General features: G+C 39.6%; 1 protein-coding gene and 1 long non-coding RNA gene across 2 annotated transcripts; one reads left to right on the plus strand and one right to left on the minus strand.

Moving 5' to 3' along the window:
* The first annotated feature begins 348 nt into the window (after positions 1-348).
* Positions 349-10319, plus strand: LOC130933659 (uncharacterized). Its single transcript, XM_057863283.1, has 3 exons — positions 349-643; positions 4816-7498; positions 7604-10319. The coding sequence occupies exons 1-3, from the start codon at positions 349-351 to the stop codon at positions 10317-10319; spliced, it is 5694 nt and encodes a 1897-aa protein (XP_057719266.1).
* Positions 10320-18447: 8128 nt separating this feature from the next.
* On the minus strand, positions 18448-20435 carry LOC130936143 (uncharacterized). Its single transcript, XR_009068066.1, has 3 exons — positions 20214-20435; positions 19921-19969; positions 18448-18800 (listed from the first exon to the last, which is right to left on the minus strand). It is a non-coding gene; the product is annotated as an uncharacterized LOC130936143 (long non-coding RNA).
* Between the last annotated feature and the right edge of the window lie 7 nt (positions 20436-20442).

The raw sequence follows: 20442 nt of genomic DNA on the forward strand, positions 1-20442 counted from the left end.
AAAAATGGCAATTTCGGAGCATTAAATGAGAAATTGGAGTGCGGAATCGAAAAGAGCTCACCAAAAAATCTTAGGGAGGGTCCCGCTTATCTGCCACGTCAGCAGTGATGTCAGCACCACGTCAGCGAGATAATGACACGTGGCAGCACCGGAGTGGAGTGACAGGTACACGCTGGCGGTGACGTGGAGCGCGGGTCAACCACGGGTCGGATCGGATCATGCGTGGGTCGGGGCTGGTCGTGCGCGGGTCGTTAGATGCCAAGGAGGTCTTCGTTGCGACTTGTGGCAGCACCAGGAGCGTGGATCTACACCAAGATCAATGGCTGCTGAAGCTTCTGGAAGGAAACAATGGAGGTGAGCAACGGATTTCCGGCAGTGCATGCGGGCGCGTCTGGTGGCAGATGGTGGCGGTCTTGGCGGCGTTGGAAAGCCGACGAAGAGAAAAACATGATGTTGCCGGAGGTGACGAACCAAAGTGTTAGAAACAGATCGAAAAATGAGAGCAAAGAAGCACGGGTGGAATTTAGAAGGAAGAATAACCTGGTCGTTGCAGCCTCTTTCGGCGGCGCGTGGCGGCACGTCTGGCGGTGGATGGCGGCGGATCTGATTGCGTTGGAATCACGGAGACAAGACGAACAAGATGGTTATGAGTGTGACGAACCGAAGCATAAAAAAGAAAACGAAAAAAGTGGCCAAAGAACACTGCCGGAAAGGAAAAAAATGGGGCTATGAACTAATATTCATTGAAAAAATAAAACCAGGCTTTGATACCATGTTAAAAACAAGAGACTGAGAGAGTAATCTGAAAAGTGTATTATTGAGTTGTGATCAAAGGTACAATATACAAGAGGTATTTATAGGTGGTAAATAAATCAGAGCAATAAAGAGATAGAATCCTACAATTAATATACAGATATACTAACGATACTAATTGATCTAAATTAATTCTAATGATTCTCTAATAGGTTATATATTTGTATATACATATAAGATATGTTTCATTTTCTTTCTTTAACTTCCAAATGGCTTCGGCCAATTTCTTCCTTCTTTCTTTTTTTTTAACTTTAATAATAATAACAATAATAATTCTTTTATTTTTTTAAATATTTTATTATAACAAAAATAATTTAAAAATTTTATCAGATTTTAAATTCAAAATATCATAAAATTTAATTTAATTAATTTTTTAGAATAATTTTTTTAAATAAAATAATAAATCTTGAATAACTTATTATTTAAATTTTAAAAATTCGAGATGTTATATTCCACCCACCTTACAAAAATTTTCGCACTCGAAAATTGTTACAATAGAATAAGTTCAAACTCTACTAAAAGAAAACAGGATTTTTGAAGAATAATACATGCAATGTCAAGAATGAATGTTCAAAAAGATTTAAGTGAACAGATAGGATCACAATCAGGCAAAGAAACATATGAACGATAAGGTGTCAAATCACATTTTAAGGAGGGAATTCGGAACAAAGAATTCCAATGAAAATAATGAAAGAAGAAAAGACACCAAGTCACACAGCACGAATAAAGAGTATATGTCGAGACAAATCCAACCCTTAAAATGTAACTTCTAACGTTCCCAAACTTCGTGATTCACATAACCTATTACTTCTATTTCGTCTATAATAATCCACCAGTGTTCCCATATACATAAATCATTAGTATTAAGTTGGCCAGACCTAATACCATGAGAAATATAACGGTCGACTAACAGCATTAATCAATAGACAGTCATGCATCTGAAATTCAAACTCTCGTCATTAGGATAAGTTCTTTTGCATGACAGACACTAAGAGTATGCAATGAAGCATATTCATTCCATTCCCAAGGCTCTAACAGGAACGAACTGCTCTGATACCATAATGCAACACCCTAACTTTTAGCACCTCATGACCATACTAAAAGTTCGAGTGCTACTTACCTCTGTTTCTTTAAATTCCTACTATATTTATTTAATATTGAGCCTTCGCGAATACGATATCAAAACTTTAATTAATAAAAACGAAAAGTTACTCTTAATCACTCAATCACAAAGATATATACATATATTCACATAATATTATATACATAGACTTATTCAAAGATTCTCAAATACAAGTCTTATCCCTCTGAAATTTCTAGAACAATAAATGACGAGGAAAAAATAAAATCTAAGATTAAACTAAAATCCAGAGAATACAAATACATATATATATAAAACTCTGTGGGCCGGTCGTGGCTCGTTACCAAGGGTTTATGAACCTATTGCTGAAAAAAAAATCTGTAAGGGGTGAAAACTTCGTCCTTGCAGACTCTCAGTAGGGACAGTGAATGCCATGAGATTAAGGAAATAAGTTGCAAATAATTGCTTTACGACTTTAAAATCATTTCCATTAGAATTCCTCAAAACTTCCTTTAAAGACTTTAGTACGTTCTCTTCAAATTATATTACTTTGAACAAATCCCATTTATGTTACTCAGTTTTTGAGTAATCAGTTCTCGACTATCTTAATTCTTGACATATACAAGAACCAACAAGCACAACCAGACACACAACACAAGCACATAAACAGTTCACATATAAACTAAGTACAAGGAATTTACAAACAATACAACACAACACACAGAATACTCAAGCAATTCATACAAATACTTATGATGAATGCATTTTCTATGCAGGCCATGAGCTCATGCATCGGTTGTCTACCCGCAACTCAACGTTACTCGGGGAGAACTCCAAATATGGTCTATTTACGATGTCAATTAGGATATCTTGGCATCACGGTAAGAGACAGACTATCAATTAGGCGAACATTCCTGCATTAGCAATCTCAAGCTATCAATTAGGCGGGTCCTTTCGCATTAGCAATTTGGCACAAGGCTATTCACATTCCATATGCTATCAGTTAGGTAGACATTTCTGCATTAGCAATCTTAGACTATCAGTCAAGCGGGCACTTCTGCATTAGCACTTTTCATAATTCATTATCCATTCCAGTTATCTCTTTCATACATGACTTCTTATTTTCTTTCTCTTTATTATGCCTTCACATCACCAATTACATACACACACCTCCGCAGCACCTATATTAAACGTACCTCCGTATCACCACTTAATTACACATACATCCGCATCACCAAATAATCAATCACTCTTACCTCCATATCATAGGTATACTTTTAGTCTTAGCATCAAAATCTTTAATTTCCAAATACCCAAACTGCTTTAACTTTTACTCAAGATAAAAGTCACTTTTTTAATAAAACGAACTCAATTCCTAACTTAAAACAAAATCTTTTTTAATGGATTAAACTTATAACATAATACTTTTCTGGATAAATCAAAAATCGAATATTATGATTCCTAAATCAAATTTTCTTTAAATAATACTTTAAGCAAAGCCTCGGAGTTTTATAAAAAAATTTGCAGCATTTTCTCTAAAATTCGGACTTTGCCATCTTTTAAAGGTTTATGCCAAACCATCATCAATTCTCAAAAATCCCTTCTTGATAATTCAAACAAATCAAATTTAATATTATAAATTCATTTTCAATTCTCAAATATCACTTCCAATAAATCAAATTTTTAATACAAAAATACTTTTCTCAATTATGAGTAAATATGTAAACTAAATCTTTTTCTAACATAGAGTTATTCTCAAAATAAGCTTGTAAATCATGTTTCCAAAATAAATCACTTTTTCATATATTTTTTACAAGAACTTGGCAAAACCTCTCCGTAAAATAGGCTTCACCACCCTCATGGGCTCCCTCATTTCCGTCCTTCCTTAACTTATCTCCATTCATACGCTATTCTGAATTCTTACATCATTTTATCAAAACATATACATAATTTATTCACCGCCACAGTTTCGATATTTCTAATCACAACCAGCTATAAATCAGAATCTTTAGCATTTTCAAACATTCAGAAAATCAAACACATATTCATCAAATTCAATTATTTTCACAGTCACAAATCCAACACAAATTCATCATTCAATTAGTCCAGACTGTCATAAATTATCTGCAATTACTTATTAAGCTTTTTAGCATTCATCATAAATTAAAAACTTATAATTTTAAAAACGAACTCCTTATCTCCGTACAAAATCAAAATCAATAAAGATTTTAGAGAAACTTTCTGATCGAACTGCTGAAGAAAAAAATGTTAAAAATTGTTTATGTCTCCTAGAACTCCAATTAGTCAAACTCAATGAGAATGAGAACTATATCACCGTTAACTTCCACCAAACAAAATTAATACCATTACATAAATGAAAAAAAAAAATATAAACACTTTTACTAAATTAAATTTTTTATTGGAATAACAAATCTCAACAAATCAAAAGCCGAAAGCTTTTGGTGCCAAGGTTTCTCGTTCTTCTCACTCGCAGCTTACTCTCTCTTTTCTTTCGAGTTCAATTTGGTGATGTATGAGGAAAAAAAAAGATGATTAGTGATGATGGTAATTAATAAAGATTTGTTGTTGTAAAGTATTAGTAGGTGCCATTGGTTATACATGTATATATATATGTGTTACGGATCCGACCCACGGATCCCGGACCCATGTCCGAACCCGAACCCGGCTTACCGGGACAACCCATTTTCATCTCTCTAGAAAAGCCCCACGCCGGCTCTCTAGAGCTCCTAACCAACTTTTGAATTTAAACGCCCCCCTTATCTTAGCCAGATAAGATAAAGATAAGACATTCACCATCACCTATAAATAAGAGGACCCAGATCCCTCCAGGTAATCAATCATTCCTCACACCTTATACCTCTTAGATCCATTCTGACTTGAGCGTCGGAGTGTCTTTGCAGGTACCTCCCCTCCGTTCCATCCAGGCCATCCAACATCCGATCCAACTCGCAGGTTCCCGATCCTCATCTCAACTCGTATCAGAAGCCTTCTGTACATTGGCGCCGTCTGTGGGGACCTGCAACAATCAGACCGGATGGAGGGCATCCTGGAGGATAACCCATCAAGCCAGGACGACTCCCAACCGCGTCGTCCGATCTCAGAACACCATGAAGCCACAAACCAAGCAAAAATAGCAAGCACCATCCACCACGCAAACGAACACGTCACGACGGACCCACAACATCCCGAGAAAGCCAGGGACAAAGCGGTACAAATCATCCAGGATCTCTGTCTCCGGGTCCAAGAACTTGAAGGCAAGCTAAACGACCGAGAAAAACACAATAACGAGCATGGAAGCCAGGCAACTTCCAAGTCAAGATCCCACCACGGAAGGTCGCCAATCCGGCAGCACAATAGGAGAGATGATCGCAGCACCTCACGCAACCGCCGACGCGAGAAGTCGCCTGAACGACGATACGACAAGAAACACCATCGCAGCGATTCTCGGGATCTAAACCGTCAGCATGATTCAGACGAAGACCGGAGATACCGAAGCACCAAACGCACGAGAAGCGACCATACCATAATGGGAGCTACGCCCTTCACGGAAGGAATCTTAAGAGCAAAACTCCCCAAAGGTTTCGACAAACCCACCGACATGAAGTACGACGGAACTAAAGACCCTCAAGAGCACCTAACGGCCTTTGAGGCCAGAATGAAGTTAGAAGGAGCATCCGACGCAGTCCGATGCAGAGCCTTCCCAGTAACCCTTGCCGGGCCAGCGATCAAATGGTTCAACACCCTCCCAAACGGATCCATAACTAGCTTCCACGACATCACAAGAAAATTCATGGCCCAGTTCACAACCCGAATCACCAAAGCCAAACACCCCATCAGCCTGTTAGGGGTCACACAAAGGCAAGAAGAATCCACAAGAAAATACCTCGACCGCTTCAACGACGAATGCCTAACGGTCGACGGACTCACGGACTCCGTTGCCAGCCTCTGCCTAACTAACGGACTCATGAATGAAGACTTTCGCAAACATCTCACCACCAAACCAGTGTGGACCATGCACGAAATCCAGAACGTCGCCAAAGATTACATCAACGACGAGGAAGTCAGCCAGGTCGTCGCCGCCAACAAACGGCAGCACGCCGCCACCCAACACGGCAACCAGACTCCCCGTCATAACGCACCACCCAAAGAGAACCAACGAGACCACCTTAAACCGACCCACAGACCACCAAGAATAGGAAAATTTTCCAACTACACTCCCCTAACAGCATCAATTACTGAGGTATACCACCAAATAGCAGATCGAGGCATCATCCCCAGAGCCCGACCACTCAAGGAAAGGACAGGAGGAAACAAAACCCTCTACTGCGACTATCACCGCGGATACGGCCACAAAACACAAGATTGTTACGATCTCAAAGACGCTCTTGAGCAAGCTATACGAGACGGCAAACTCCCCGAGTTCGTCAAAATCATCAGAGAACCAAGGCGCGCCGACAGAGACAAATCACCAGAAAGAGAAGGACGCAACCCAAGAACTCAAAAACCACCCAGGGAAAACACCGAAGAAGATCCGACCATCATAGTAAACGTCATCACGGGCAAAGACGTGCCAAATAAATCAAAACTAACAATGAAAAAAGACCTCAAGATAATGGCCGTCAAAAACCACGACCCAGTAACCATTGCCGACAGCACGATAACCTTCTTACCCGAGGACTGCCAGCACGGCACCTCGGCCGGAGATGCCCCATTCGTCATATCAGCCCGAATCGGAACAGGACTAGTAAGAAGAATACTCGTGGACACGGGTGCCGACTCCAATATCCTCTTCCGAGGAGCCTTCGACAAACTCGGGCTCCGCAACGACAACCTCCAAACGCATCGCCACGGCGTCACGGGCCTCGGAGATAACTTCCTCAAACCAGACGGCTCGGTCACTCTCCCCATCACCATAGGAACAAGCAATCAGAGAAAGACGATCCTATCCGAATTCGTCGTCCTAAAAGACTCCACAGCCTATAACGTCATTCTCGGAAGAAAAACAATTAACGACTTCTCGGCAGTCATCTTCACCAAATACCTTCTCATGAAATTCAAAGCCGATGACGGCACCATTGGAACCATTCACGGAGACCGAGAAGTTGCAGCCGAATGCGACAACAATAGCTTAGCTCTAAGGAAAAAATCCCGGGACGCGGCCGGAATATTCCTTGCCGACCTAGACGCACGGCTTGACGGCCAACCTAGACCGGAACCAGAAGGGGACATGGAAAAACTACAAATAGGGCCAACCAAAGATGAATACACGTTCATCAACAGAAACCTCCCACACGACCTCAAAGAAGAACTCTCTCAACTTTTGAAACAAAACAGAGACCTATTCGCATTCACACCAGCCGACATGCCGGGAATAAGTCCCGATCTGATGTCTCACCATCTGGCAGTAGACCCCCTAGCCAAACCCGTGGCGCAAAGAAGACGGAAAATGTCACCAGACCGAGCCGCCGAGGTCCAAAAACAAGTAAAAGCCTTACTCGAAGCCAACTTCATCCGAGAACTCCCTTACACGACCTGGCTAGCCAACGTCGTACTAGTTAAAAAGTCTAACGGGAAGTGGCGAATGTGCGTTGATTACACAGATCTCAACAAAGCATGCCCGAAAGACGCCTTCCCCCTACCAAACATCGACGGACTAGTAGATGCAGCATCCGGACACCGGTACCTCAGCTTCATGGACGCATATTCCGGCTACAACCAGATCCCGATGCACCGACCAGACGAAGAAAAAACAGCATTCATCACCCCAGACGGAACCTACTGCTATAAAGTAATGCCCTTCGGCTTGAAAAACGCCGGAGCCACCTACCAGCGACTTGTTAACAAAATATTTCGCAACTTAACCGGAAACAAAATAGAAGTCTACATAGATGATATGCTCGCCAAAACAGAATCCGGCGAGCAACTAACCGACGATTTAAAGGTCATAATGAACACTTTGCGAAAGCACCAAATGCGACTCAACCCAACAAAGTGCGCTTTCGGAATGGAAGCAGGAAAATTCCTCGGATTCATGATCACACAACGCGGAGTTGAGGCAAACCCGGAAAAATGCCGTGCCGTCCTCGAGATGACAAGTCCCAAGAACCTCAAAGATATCCAAAAGCTCACCGGCCGACTAACCGCACTATCCCGGTTCCTCAGAGCCTCGGCACAAAAGGCAATTCCTTTCTTCAAACTTATGAAAAAAGGGATTCCGTTCAAATGGGAGAAAGAATGCGAAGAAGCTTTCCAACACTTCAAAAGGGTCCTAACAGAACCTCCAATCCTCGCAAAACCTCAAACAGGGGAAACGCTATACTTGTACCTCTCCATAACGGAAGAAATAATCGCAGCAGCACTCGTCCGGAAAAACGAGAAAAAGGAACAAAAGCCCATATACTTCATAAGCAAGGTACTACAAGACACGGAAGCCCGTTATTCACGACTAGAAAAACTGGCTTTCGCACTCCTCTCGGCATCCCGACGACTACGACAATACTTCCAGGCCCACCCCATAACGGTCCGAACCGACCAAACGGTCAAACAAGTTTTACAAAAACCCGACCTAGCAGGAAGAATGCTAGCATGGTCCATCGAGTTATCTCAATTCCAGATCAAGTTCGAGCCCCGAAACGCCATCAAAGCACAAGCCTTGACCGACTTCATCGCCGAGATGACCCCGACCAAGCTGACACCCGAACCATGGAAACTGCACGTCGATGGCTCATCAAACTCCACTCACGGAGGTGCCGGAATTATACTCGAAAACCAAAATGGGATCACAATTGAACAATCAATAAGATACGACTTTCCAGTATCAAATAACCAAGCAGAATACGAGGCCCTTTTGGCAGGCCTAAACTTAGCTCGGGAAGTCGGCGCCAAGGTACTCGAAGTTAACACCGATTCCCAGGTGGTATGCTCCCAAATCAACGGGAGCTACCAAACCCGGGACCCCCTGCTCCAACAATACCTCAAAAAAGTAAGTGAAACAAAAGAAAGATTCGAAAACGTCTCCATACATCACGTCCCCAGGGAGCGAAACGCCAGGGCGGATCTACTTTCCAAGCTAGCCAGCACGAAGTCAGGACACGGCAACAGATCGCTAATCCAGGAGGTCGTTAAGTCGCCTTCCGTATCAACGGAAATCAACGCACACCTAACATCCTCAAACCGGGAATCTTGGACATACCCGATCTTGCAATATCTCCGCGACGGAATCCTACCACCAGATCCGAAAGAAGAGAGGAAAATAAAAAGAGAAGCCGCTAACTACACCATTATAGCAGGACAACTATACAAACGCGGATTCTCGCAGCCCCTACTTAAATGTGTAGAACCCGAGCACACGGAATACATACTCCGCGAGATCCACGAAGGCTGCTGTGGCCACCACATCGGAGGAAAAACGCTAGCCCAAAAAGTCACCAGGGCCGGCTATTTCTGGCCCACAATCATTCGAGATTCCATGCAACTCACAAAAAGCTGTGACAAATGCCAAAAGCATGCCAATATCCACCAAGCCGCCCCACACCAACTCAGCGTTATATCGGCTGAACGGCCATTCGGCAGTTGGGGGATCGACCTCGTCGGGCCCTTCCCCACGGCACCCGGCCAACTCAGATATCTCATCGTCGCCATAGATTACTACACCAAATGGATTGAAGCCGAACCCCTGGCCTCCATCACGGCAACCCAATGCCGGAAATTCGTATGGCGACAGATCATTACTCGGTTCGGAATTCCCGAAGTCATCATCTCCGACAACGGAACCCAATTCACAGACAAAAAATTCAGAGAACTCTTAGAAGGATTGCACGTATCCCATCGCTTCAGCTCGGTAGAACATCCCCAAACAAACGGACAGGTGGAATCCGCCAACAAAGTTATCGTCAAAGGACTTAAGAAACGACTTGACAAAGCCAAGGGATTATGGACAGACGAGTTGGGATCAGTCCTATGGTCATACCGAACAACACCCCAAACGAGCACGGGAGAAACGCCCTTCCGACTAACATACGGCGTAGAAGCTGTCATCCCAGTAGAAATCGGGGACCCCAGCCCCAGAAAAACGGTTGGAGGTAACGACGAAGAAGCAGAACGAGACCTCATAGACGAAGCAAGAAGCATAGCCCACGTCAAAGAATTAGCACTCAAACAAAGGATCAGCCTAAGGTATAATCACGACGTCATTCGACGAGAATTCGCGGACAACGACCTCGTCTTACGACGAAACGATATCGGCCTTCCGACCCCAGGAGAAGGAAAGCTCGCACCCAACTGGGAAGGACCATACAGAGTCAAGGCCGTAATAGGAAAAGGAGCGTATAAACTCGAACGACTAGACGGCAGCGAAATACCGAGAACTTGGAACGCAGCCAACTTACGAAGATACTACACTTAAATAAAGTCACTTTATTTATTTTTTCCTTTTTCGCCCAATCACCTTTTAGTTTCTTTCATTTTACTGTCTTTTAGAAACCTCGGGTACTCTTTCCCTCACGAAGGGTTTTAACGAGGCCCAAACTATTCAAGTAAAATTTTACAAGTTATTTTCACCTCATCCCCATTACAAGGCACTACTGTTCCTCAAAACACGGAACGAAGACACGGCCACCGCTGGAGGACTGATCACCCTTCAGGCCGAACACACGGATATCCAAAAAACCGACCAAACGAACGGTTACGTTAAAGCCCGAACGGCCAAATAAAACACCACAAACGGATCATGCAAAAAGGCCCGAACGGCCGAAAATACTATTAAACGATCCCCAAAAGTCACGGCCCTCGGCCATACAAAATATTCAGAAACTAACAAAGTTCAAAAATAAAATACAAGAGGAAACTACTCAAATATCTACAATCCGCCCATCACGGACGGTCTTGAAGGCGCCCGTCACAGACACATCCACACCAGGGGCCAACACCAGAAACTGCGCCTTCATCGTCTCCTCGGTAGCAGCAATGGCATCCCCAGCATCAGCCAACAAAGCCGCTTTCTCCTTCTTCAGGGCTTCGACCTGAGCCTTCAGAGTTTCCGACTCAGCGAGGAGCAAGGCAGCTTGAGAACTTGCATCTGAGGATCGCTTCCGCTCTTCAGCCAGTTGAGAAAGAAGGGAAGTCTCAACACCGGCAAGTCGGAGAATCTCCGCCCCGGCATCCTCTGAAGACTTCGCCGCTTTCTCCTTCGCAGTAATAGCAACCTTGAGCTCCTCCTTCAATTTGGTCGCATCAGCCTGAGCTTGCCGAAGCTTCTTCTCCAACAAACCCGCTTGGGCCATCACGGGCTCAGCTTTTCGAACAACCACAGCTGAGCGAAGAAGGGCACGGTAAACCGACTCAGCCTGGAACGAGACGTCACAGCCATCAAAAAATGACTCCGTTCCAGGCATCAAATGCTGATCAATGAAACCCGTGGCGTCGAAGCGTCGGTCCATCACACTAGGGACCAAGCCCTCCCCTTCAAAAGTCTCGCTACCCGGCTCCTCGGCCCTACCCCTCTTCCGAGAAGCCTCAGTACCCGTCAGCACGACCACCTCAGGCGAACCGGGAGGAACTTGAGCCTCAGTAGGCACCTCCAAGGAAACCACCCCCTGAGGAGCAGCTTGAGAATCCACAGCCGGATTCGAAACAGGAGTGGTAGGGGACGACGATCCCTCCTCCCGAACTAACGCGGCCTTCAACCTCGCCAAGGTCGTCAACCCGCCAGCCATCTCAACTGAAAGAAAAACAGAAGAGTTCAGAAGAGTTACCCAAAAAAAAAAAAAAAAAAAAGGGAAAGGAACACACCAATATATGTCCGACAGGCCTCGGGATCCCCCATAACGTCCCGAGGATTCAACGGACGCTCGCCAAACAAATGCCACAAAACACTGGCAATATCCTTATCCTCCCGGGACAAATCGTCATAGGAAATCTTAGTCAAAATCGACGGCCCGGCGCCAAAATTCCAGTACGTCGGAAACCGGCGCTCGCCTTCCAGAGTAAGCCAAAACGGGCGGTGCCCCTCAACGGGACGCACCTTAAAATACTCCCATTTAAACCCATGAAACGAATCTTCAAACAAACTGAAGATCCGGCGATGGGGCTGAGCACGAAAAGACATATATCCTTTCTTGTGCTTCCCCTCCTTAGTCGGAAGAGTGCACAAGAAAAGGAAGAGGAAAACAGGAACCGAAGCCGGGAGCTCGAGGTACTGGCACACCAACTCAAAACACCGAACAGCCGCCCAGCTGTTCGGATGAAGCTGAGACGGTGCCACGGAACACCGGCTAAGCAAACCCTGAACAAAAGGCGAGAACGGGAATCGCACACCGAACCGAGTAAACATGGACTCATAAACCCACATCCAGTCCGGCACGGTGGGTGAACGGAGGTTCAAGTAGCAAACGCGCTCGTCGGCATCAGGAAGGACGAGCTCGTATCGCCCCTCCTCTTCACCACCACCACAAATCGCTCCCTGATCGCGGAGCCGTTGGAGATCATCCTCCGTCATCCGCGACGGAACGCCCCATACATCACTGGTCACCCAACCGTAGCGATTGGGGACGCCCCTGGAAGGGGCCACCGGGGCACCCACACTCTCATTTCGCCGACGATGCATACCTAAAACAAGGGAGGAGCACCACCATCAGCCTACCAACTCCACACAATATCAAAAACCAAAAACCTAAACACCACTACAGTCAAAGTAGGAAACGGCGGTGCTCAGCCCCTTCCCCAAACTCGACAGAAATACCAGAACACAGCAAAACAAAAAGGAAGCAGATAAAACAAAGCATGGCAAGAACAGAAAAAAAGCACACACAGACAAGCGTACAAAAGAAAAAGCAAAAACAGAATATACCAACCTGGTAAATTCAGAAGAAAAACTCGAAGGAAAATAGGAAAATGAGGCAAAGCAGAGCAGCACCAGGAAGCAAAAATCACCAAGGAGTTTTTTAGAAAATGAAGAGTTCCCTTTTTGAAAAGAAACGGACGAGGGAATAAAAACCAAAACGGTTTCAAAAAGCAAAAAGACACAAATAACCCGGGGGACAATGAATAACTCGCGGGGGCAAAAGAGGAAAAACCCCCCACCATAAATGCCCCCTCGGAAAAGTAAACTAATCAATTACGCCTCGAAGAACGCAATAGGCGCAACAGGCATGGTAAGGTCACGTCAAAGACCAAAGATACGGTCAGAACGAAATCCTTTACCTAAGCAAAATCGAGGAGCCGGTCTCATCACCAAACGAGCACCCGACCAACAGGAACGCCTCGAACTCTTAGCGACACACCGAAGTCATTCGCTCCGTCGCTACGGGGGCAACTGTTACGGATCCGACCCACGGATCCCGGACCCATGTCCGAACCCGAACCCGGCTTACCGGGACAACCCATTTTCATCTCTCTAGAAAAGCCCCACGCCGGCTCTCTAGAGCTCCTAACCAACTTTTGAATTTAAACGCCCCCCTTATCTTAGCCAGATAAGATAAAGATAAGACATTCACCATCACCTATAAATAAGAGGACCCAGATCCCTCCAGGTAATCAATCATTCCTCACACCTTATACCTCTTAGATCCATTCTGACTTGAGCGTCGGAGTGTCTTTGCAGGTACCTCCCCTCCGTTCCATCCAGGCCATCCAACATCCGATCCAACTCGCAGGTTCCCGATCCTCATCTCAACTCGTATCAGAAGCCTTCTGTACAATATGCATACAAGCCACGTTTCAATCCCTTTTCTTTGATTCTCTTGAAGGCTTTGGCCAATTGAATGATAATTTCACGGTTATATATATATGGAATTAAGGTAATGAATATAATAAATGGTGATTTGGTGGCATTGGTTATATATTTATATATATACATATAAGCTATGTTTCATTTTCTTTCTTTTACTTCCAAATGGCTTCGGCCAATTTCTTCTTTCTTTTTTTTTATTTTAATAATAATAATAATAATAATAATAATAATAATAATAATAATAATAATAATGTTTTTATTTTTTTAAAATATTTTATTATGATAAAAATAATTTAAAAATTTTAATAAATTTTAAACTCAAAATACCATAAAATTTAATTTAACTATTTTTTGAGAATAATTTTCTTTAAATAAAATAATAAATCTTAAATAATTTATTATTTAATTTTCAAAAATTTAGAATATTATACAATACCAGCAATAACATTTAACATATTTTAAAAAAATGATGACGTAACCGCATTGAAAGGAATCCTACAATTCTAAAAGCCATCTAGTCACTCGTTTATCAACTTTATAAAACGCTTCTTTGTTTTGAAACGCACTTTTCAGATTTAGTTGACCTCCCAAAGTTGATCTTGGTGCAAACAAAGGAGGAATAATGGTTTTTGTTTTCTTTTTTAGATCGCCTCCAGTCACCTGCTTATTAGTTGAAAACTGACTCGAAATTTGTTGTTTTTCTTGTGCTATTACTTCGTCAATTGCATCCTCAATCTTATCACTACCCTCTTCATTAAAACTTACTTTCCTTTTACTAGTTTTACTTTTCTGAATCTCTTTCAATAAACTTTTCATTTGTTTTTCTACATCATAAGGGACCTTAGAACACTTCTTAATGTCTCCCCTATCTTCGCCAAATATTTTTTCATTCTATTAATTTTTCCTCCCCCAAAAGTACTAAAAAAAGCATTGGAAATGCGGTTTTTTATTTATATTTTGTAAGCAACATATCTCCAAGCAGGATCAGTTTTCTCCCGAACATTAGAAGTTTGTGATTGACTATCATTAGATCTAGGAGGAAGAAAATATTCATTCGAAGTCGAATTATTCTCAGCATTATTATTCCTAGGTAGTTCTCGATTGATACTATCATCCTTATCTAAAAATTACCAGCAATTCAATAACAGTACAATCCAATTACAATATCATAGCAATCCACTCCAATCCAATAATACTCTCAACAAACAACATCCAAAATTATACAAAATTATTCAATTATTCAATTATTAATCAATTATATAACAATTAATCAATGCCTCAACAACAAGGTTTAGCACCCATAGGGATGTCAATGGGGCAGAGCGGGGGTGGGAGATGCCTCCCTGCTCCCCATCCCAGCCCCCAGATTTACTCTCCGTCCCCGCCCCCGTTCCCCGTCATGGGAGAATATTGCTCCCCATTCCCATTTCCCACAGGCCCCATTCCCCACGGGGACCTCATTCCTCATCTATCTGATAGTTCTAACTAATTATTAATTTCCATATGAATAGAGATGTAAGTATCCATTCTATACAAAAAATCTAAACGACAAAATGGTGACTTCTTTCGAAATGACGCAATGGGGGAACGCAACGGCGAGCCAGAGGATAGAGAAGTGGACAAGGTGGGAGACGCGGTAACAGAGAGGAGAATGGACATGACGACAAAGTTACGGAAAGGAACGCCGCAAATAGAGAGCACAACGCAGTGAGGATCATGGCACAGTGAGGTGTGACGATGCGGTGAGAAGGGAGAGCGGCGAGAGGGTGACTGCAGAGAGGTTGGATGGAGTATGGACAGCGTTAGGGATTTCTGAATTGAAGAAGAGTTATGAAAATGAGGATTAGGAGTTTTGGATTTCTAAAAAACATATATGAAAAATAAACTATCAAGGACAATTCAGTAAATTTATGAACTTAGGAGATTAGCGAGGATGGGGCGGGGATCCCCGCGCCTGCCTCAGGAAAATTTTGTCCCCCATCCCAATCTCCACGGGAAAAATTCTCCATAGTCAGATCCCCATTCGGGGCAGTTCCCGCAAGGATCCCCGTGTCTCGGGGGGTTTTGCCATCCCTAAGCACCCAATAGCTAATCAATTATCCATGCTTCAACAATTAATCATGCTTCAAGCAATCAACAACAAGGTTTAGACCTTAGAACCAACAATTAATCAATGCTTTAACAATTAATCATGCTTCAAACAATCAGTATCAACAATATATCATTTAATCTTGCTTCAAGAAATTAATTTCAACAATTAATCATACTTCAAGCAATCAATAGCAAAGTTTATTAGAACCAACAATTAATCACTTTTGATGTGAAGAACATCTCAAACAGTGTCTGAAAAAGATTCTAATAAGCAGCAATCAACTTCAACAACTAATCATATTTCAACAATTATTATTACAAAAAACAAAATTTATACCTAGGGTTAGAAGCTGGAAACCTGAAAAAATGCAACACTGGCGGGGACAGTGACTGGCAAGAGGTAAGACAGTGGCTGAAGGGGTGGAAAGGTCAAATAGAGCTGGTGCCGGCGGGAAGAGACTACGCGAACAGGAAGACACTGACCAGCTGACTTCGCGACGGTTCGTGGCTACATGAATAGAGCTGGATGACATTGGCTCAATGAATGTTGCGACAGCGGCGGTGGTTGGATGGAAGTTACGCCGAAAGCTTGAGGTGAGTGCTGCTTCTGCACCGAAACTTTAAAAAATCATAAAAATTTTATTATTTGAAAAAATAGAAGTTCATATGTTGATCCAAAGAAATATTAAGAATTATTGCAAGTAGTGTTGAAAGTAGACAAATTACTTTACAATGTCAACTTTTTTTATAATAGTTTATGTTTATAGTAACTAAAATATAATATATTTGATATTATTTTTTTATATGATAAATTTTGATAACTTAAACAAAAATTTTGAATGCTTGATATCTTAAATATCTTTTGAAAATAATAAAATATGATTTAATAAGTAAATGTAAAAAATAAATATCTCTATAATAATTATACATTTATATATTTAAAATAAACAACAAAATAATTCTTTTAGTAAATTTTTAATAATTCAAAGTTTACACCATAGGTAGCTATAGATCAAAATGATAAACAAAAATAAGAATTGCAACAATGTATGAGACATTGTAATAATTAATAGTGGTTGGAATGAAATGAATTATGTTATTAATACTAACTTTTAATTTAACTTAAATTTTGACAACTAAACTAATTAAATATACTTAAATTTTTTTTTTTGTAAATTATAAGAATTACAAGAGAGATCTTATTTTATAATTTTATAATTTTTTTTTTTCAAATCACACATATATTAATTAGATCTAACAATACAAAAGAAAAAATTAGAAAAGAACAAATAAAAAGAAAAATTAAAATGCCGAATCACAAATTTAAAATAAATAAAGTAAACAAGTTGTTAATTAAGTAAGAGTGAATTTTATAATTGTTTATGGAGTTGATATAAGAATTGCATGATTTTGTAAGTATGAAGTTCAAGCGATTTTACTATAATTAATTAATTTTATTGTCAAAATTCAAATTAAATTAAGAGTTAATATTAATTATCTTAATGGCATAATTTATTTCATCCAATAATTATTATATTTATCATAGAAGATAATTTTTTCTCTATTTCAAAGAGGTTTCGCTAGAATTTATCATACAGTTTAGCAACTTAAATACTCTTTAGTGAAGCATTATGTCAAACTTATAAAAATTATTTATATTTTTTTTCTGTACATAAATAATTTGAGCACATTTTAAATAGTTTACCAATGTAGAATTGTTTGATTTAGTAGTTCATTTATATTCATATTTTAATAAAAAATAAGATGATATATTTGTCAATATATATTTTTTATTGGTGAACTAAGATTATGCCTAATTTTCTATAAACTGTATCTTATTTTTCATCTAAAATTTTATATTATTCTTATTTGAAAATTAAATAAGTACACATAAATTTGGTTAACATAACTAAGGAAGATAAGAACTAAATAAAGATTAAGAGTTGACAGAATTACATTATTGTTAGATTTTGTCTTATTGATCTTTTTGATAGAGTAATTAAATTTATTTGACAGATATTACAAGATGAATTATCCATTGATCTTATGAACTTGGAACAATTAGTAAATAATAAAGAAGAAGGAGAAAGAAAAAAAAAACATACAAAAAAAATATGCATAGGCAGATTTTAATTTGATTAAACTTGGTTAAAAACAAAATTTGATTACTATTTTTGTATTGGAAAAACAACTTGCTTATTCCTCTAACTACTATCATATTTTTCTAGCCTAATATAAGATAGTATTAACAATGCTTTCCTATTTAATTGTAATCATAAAAATTCAAATTTAAATATAAATTTTATAATTTTAAAATTTTTAATTAATGATTATTTTTCTAACTAACAATCCATCTTTAATAAGAATAACATTAATAATTCAAAGGATATGTATACTTATTTTATTTGCACTATAAATAAAATACGTAAAATTATATAAAAATATAAATATTTTAAATTATTTATTTATATATAAAAAATTCATATAATACAATATTTACCATTATTTCAAAATTAGACTAAATAATTCAGTCAAAAAATACTTTATTAATATTTCACATGACTTTATTAATATTTCACGTTATCAATTGTTAATGACAAGTGTTAAAAGAATGACAAAAAAAAAGATAAACATAATTTACTTTTAATTTACTTTTAAGCATTCCATTCTTATAACTTGGATCCAATAAGATTAAAGACACACAAAAAAAAGATAACCAATAAATTTTATCATATTAAAATTTCAAAAACATTATACATATTGTATAAAGATTTCTAGTTCAAATATCAATATATGACAAGCCGATTTAATAAAAAGCCTCTAAAGAAAAAAAATATTCTGACTTAAAAAGAGTTGAATACAAATCTAATGACTCAGCAATACAAGAAGTGCATAACTAATTATTCTATTTTCCGTACACTTTTATTTTTGCCTAGCTTCTATTTTCCCATTTTCGGTGACTGATGTCTTGAACAAAGAATATTGTTATAAACTCCCACCATGTTTCTCTTTGCTGAACTTAGCTCTGTCTCTAGCAACTTTCAGTCAATAAAGATTATCCCAAACCTAAAAAATAAGATGCAAAAAATGCCTTTGGTTAGATATAAAATTCACATTTATCCAACTTTTAGATTTCTCAAACATCAAGCGTAGTGAATAATGCTTATAATTAACTAGTGGTTTGGCATAAAGTAAAGTAGCAAGTAGGCCTATGCATTATCCATGCCTTTAGCAAGAAATTATCACATGATCATAATAAAATTAATACTTTGTGATTAGCTTATTAAGCTATCAAGCTTCACAATCAATTATCATTACTGTGTGGTCACCGCTGTACATGGCAAAGAAACAAATTCAATCACAACATTCTTAAATTCAATTTGGTAAAGCTTTAATTTCAACAGTATTAAATTCTTTTTGGAGCAACAATTGATATAAATTTCAACAGAGTCATAAAGGTGCAATTGATATCCCCAACACAACACTTAAACACCAAACTTTAATTATAAATTAGATGTTGAAATCATAAAAGCATTTCAAATATTGCTACATACACAGCTCATATTAATTAAGTGTAGTGCCTAGGCATTAACAGCATTGCTCATGAGCTTTTCAAAAAATCCCTGTAAATATAATTGTCATGCACCAATATATTAAATCCACGGCATAATTAAGTTAGAGTAAAACACCTATTTCTTACTTAAAAGATTAAAACCCTCATAATTTAGTTCCAAAAGATATTATATTCTCATATGCTGTATGAATTATCAATATACTAACAACTTATCATGAGGCGACGAATCAATAGTTGCATACACATACATAGTTATCACCTACTTCAGCTTTTGCTTAAGCTCCATTAGCCAAAAGTGATGCGAATTCAAGAAGCACCGAGAGAACTCGAGATGCAAGATGGATTTTCGTTATTGGTTCAAAATTCAAAACTACTAATACTAGCTTCTTTATTTGGATTATATCTAAAAATTCAAAATTACTAACAAGGTCAAGATAACTCAATCATATCTAAGATTCCTGTGTCTTAATTCTTATTTGTTTTTGACACAATCAATCAAGTAATTGTACCATATCGATTATATTAAAACAATAATAATTTTCTTCATGAAACCTAAGGGAAAAAGAAGTAATGAGGTAATAAGGTGCAGGAAGAAAAGAAAGTAATTGATACCCATTCTGGATGCACAGAGAGCAACGTCATTGTTCTGCTTTATGTACCTCTGCATTAGTAAAAAAAAATTAAAAATTGAAATCCAAAATTAAAGTAGCGGCACAAACACAAAATTAACAATCGCAGAGAGTGGACCAAAATCAAAATTCAATGGAACCAAAACCAAAATCAACAAGAGAAAAACCCTAAATTCAGTAATTTGATAACAGGACATCAGAAGAAATGATCCGAAATAGAACTTCCATGAAATTACTAGGAAGAAATAAGTAATAAAGACATGGAGGAAGAGATACCTAAGGATCGAGTATGATGCGAGAGGCTTGAGAGAAAGGTGAACGGCGGAGAGTTGTCGATTTGCCTGAGAGGACAGAGCACGGCACCACGGCGGAGTAGAGCAGAAGTTTCAAAACGGCGTGAGCAGATGAACACCGCGAAGCAGAGTTGAAAGAACAAGGCTCCAGCTCCAGCAGCGACCGGAGAAGAGAGATTACAGCAGTGCTCTGTTTCATAAAATCCTGAAGC

The sequence above is a fragment of the Arachis stenosperma genome, chromosome 6 (assembly GCF_014773155.1).
Source record: "Arachis stenosperma cultivar V10309 chromosome 6, arast.V10309.gnm1.PFL2, whole genome shotgun sequence".
NCBI classification, from domain to species: domain Eukaryota; kingdom Viridiplantae; phylum Streptophyta; class Magnoliopsida; order Fabales; family Fabaceae; genus Arachis; species Arachis stenosperma.

Excerpts from the sequence above, each read along its gene's own strand:
- LOC130933659 (XM_057863283.1), top strand. The coding sequence starts at position 349 with ATGGAGGTGAGCAACGGATTTCCGGCAGTGCATGCGGGCGCGTCTGGT. Across the intron at positions 644-4,815 it reads GAGACAAGACGAACAAGATG|GTACCTCCCCTCCGTTCCAT; the intron begins GTTATGAGTGTG and ends GTGTCTTTGCAG. Across the intron at positions 7,499-7,603 it reads TCTAACGGGAAGTGGCGAAT|CTTCATGGACGCATATTCCG; the intron begins GTGCGTTGATTA and ends CCGGTACCTCAG.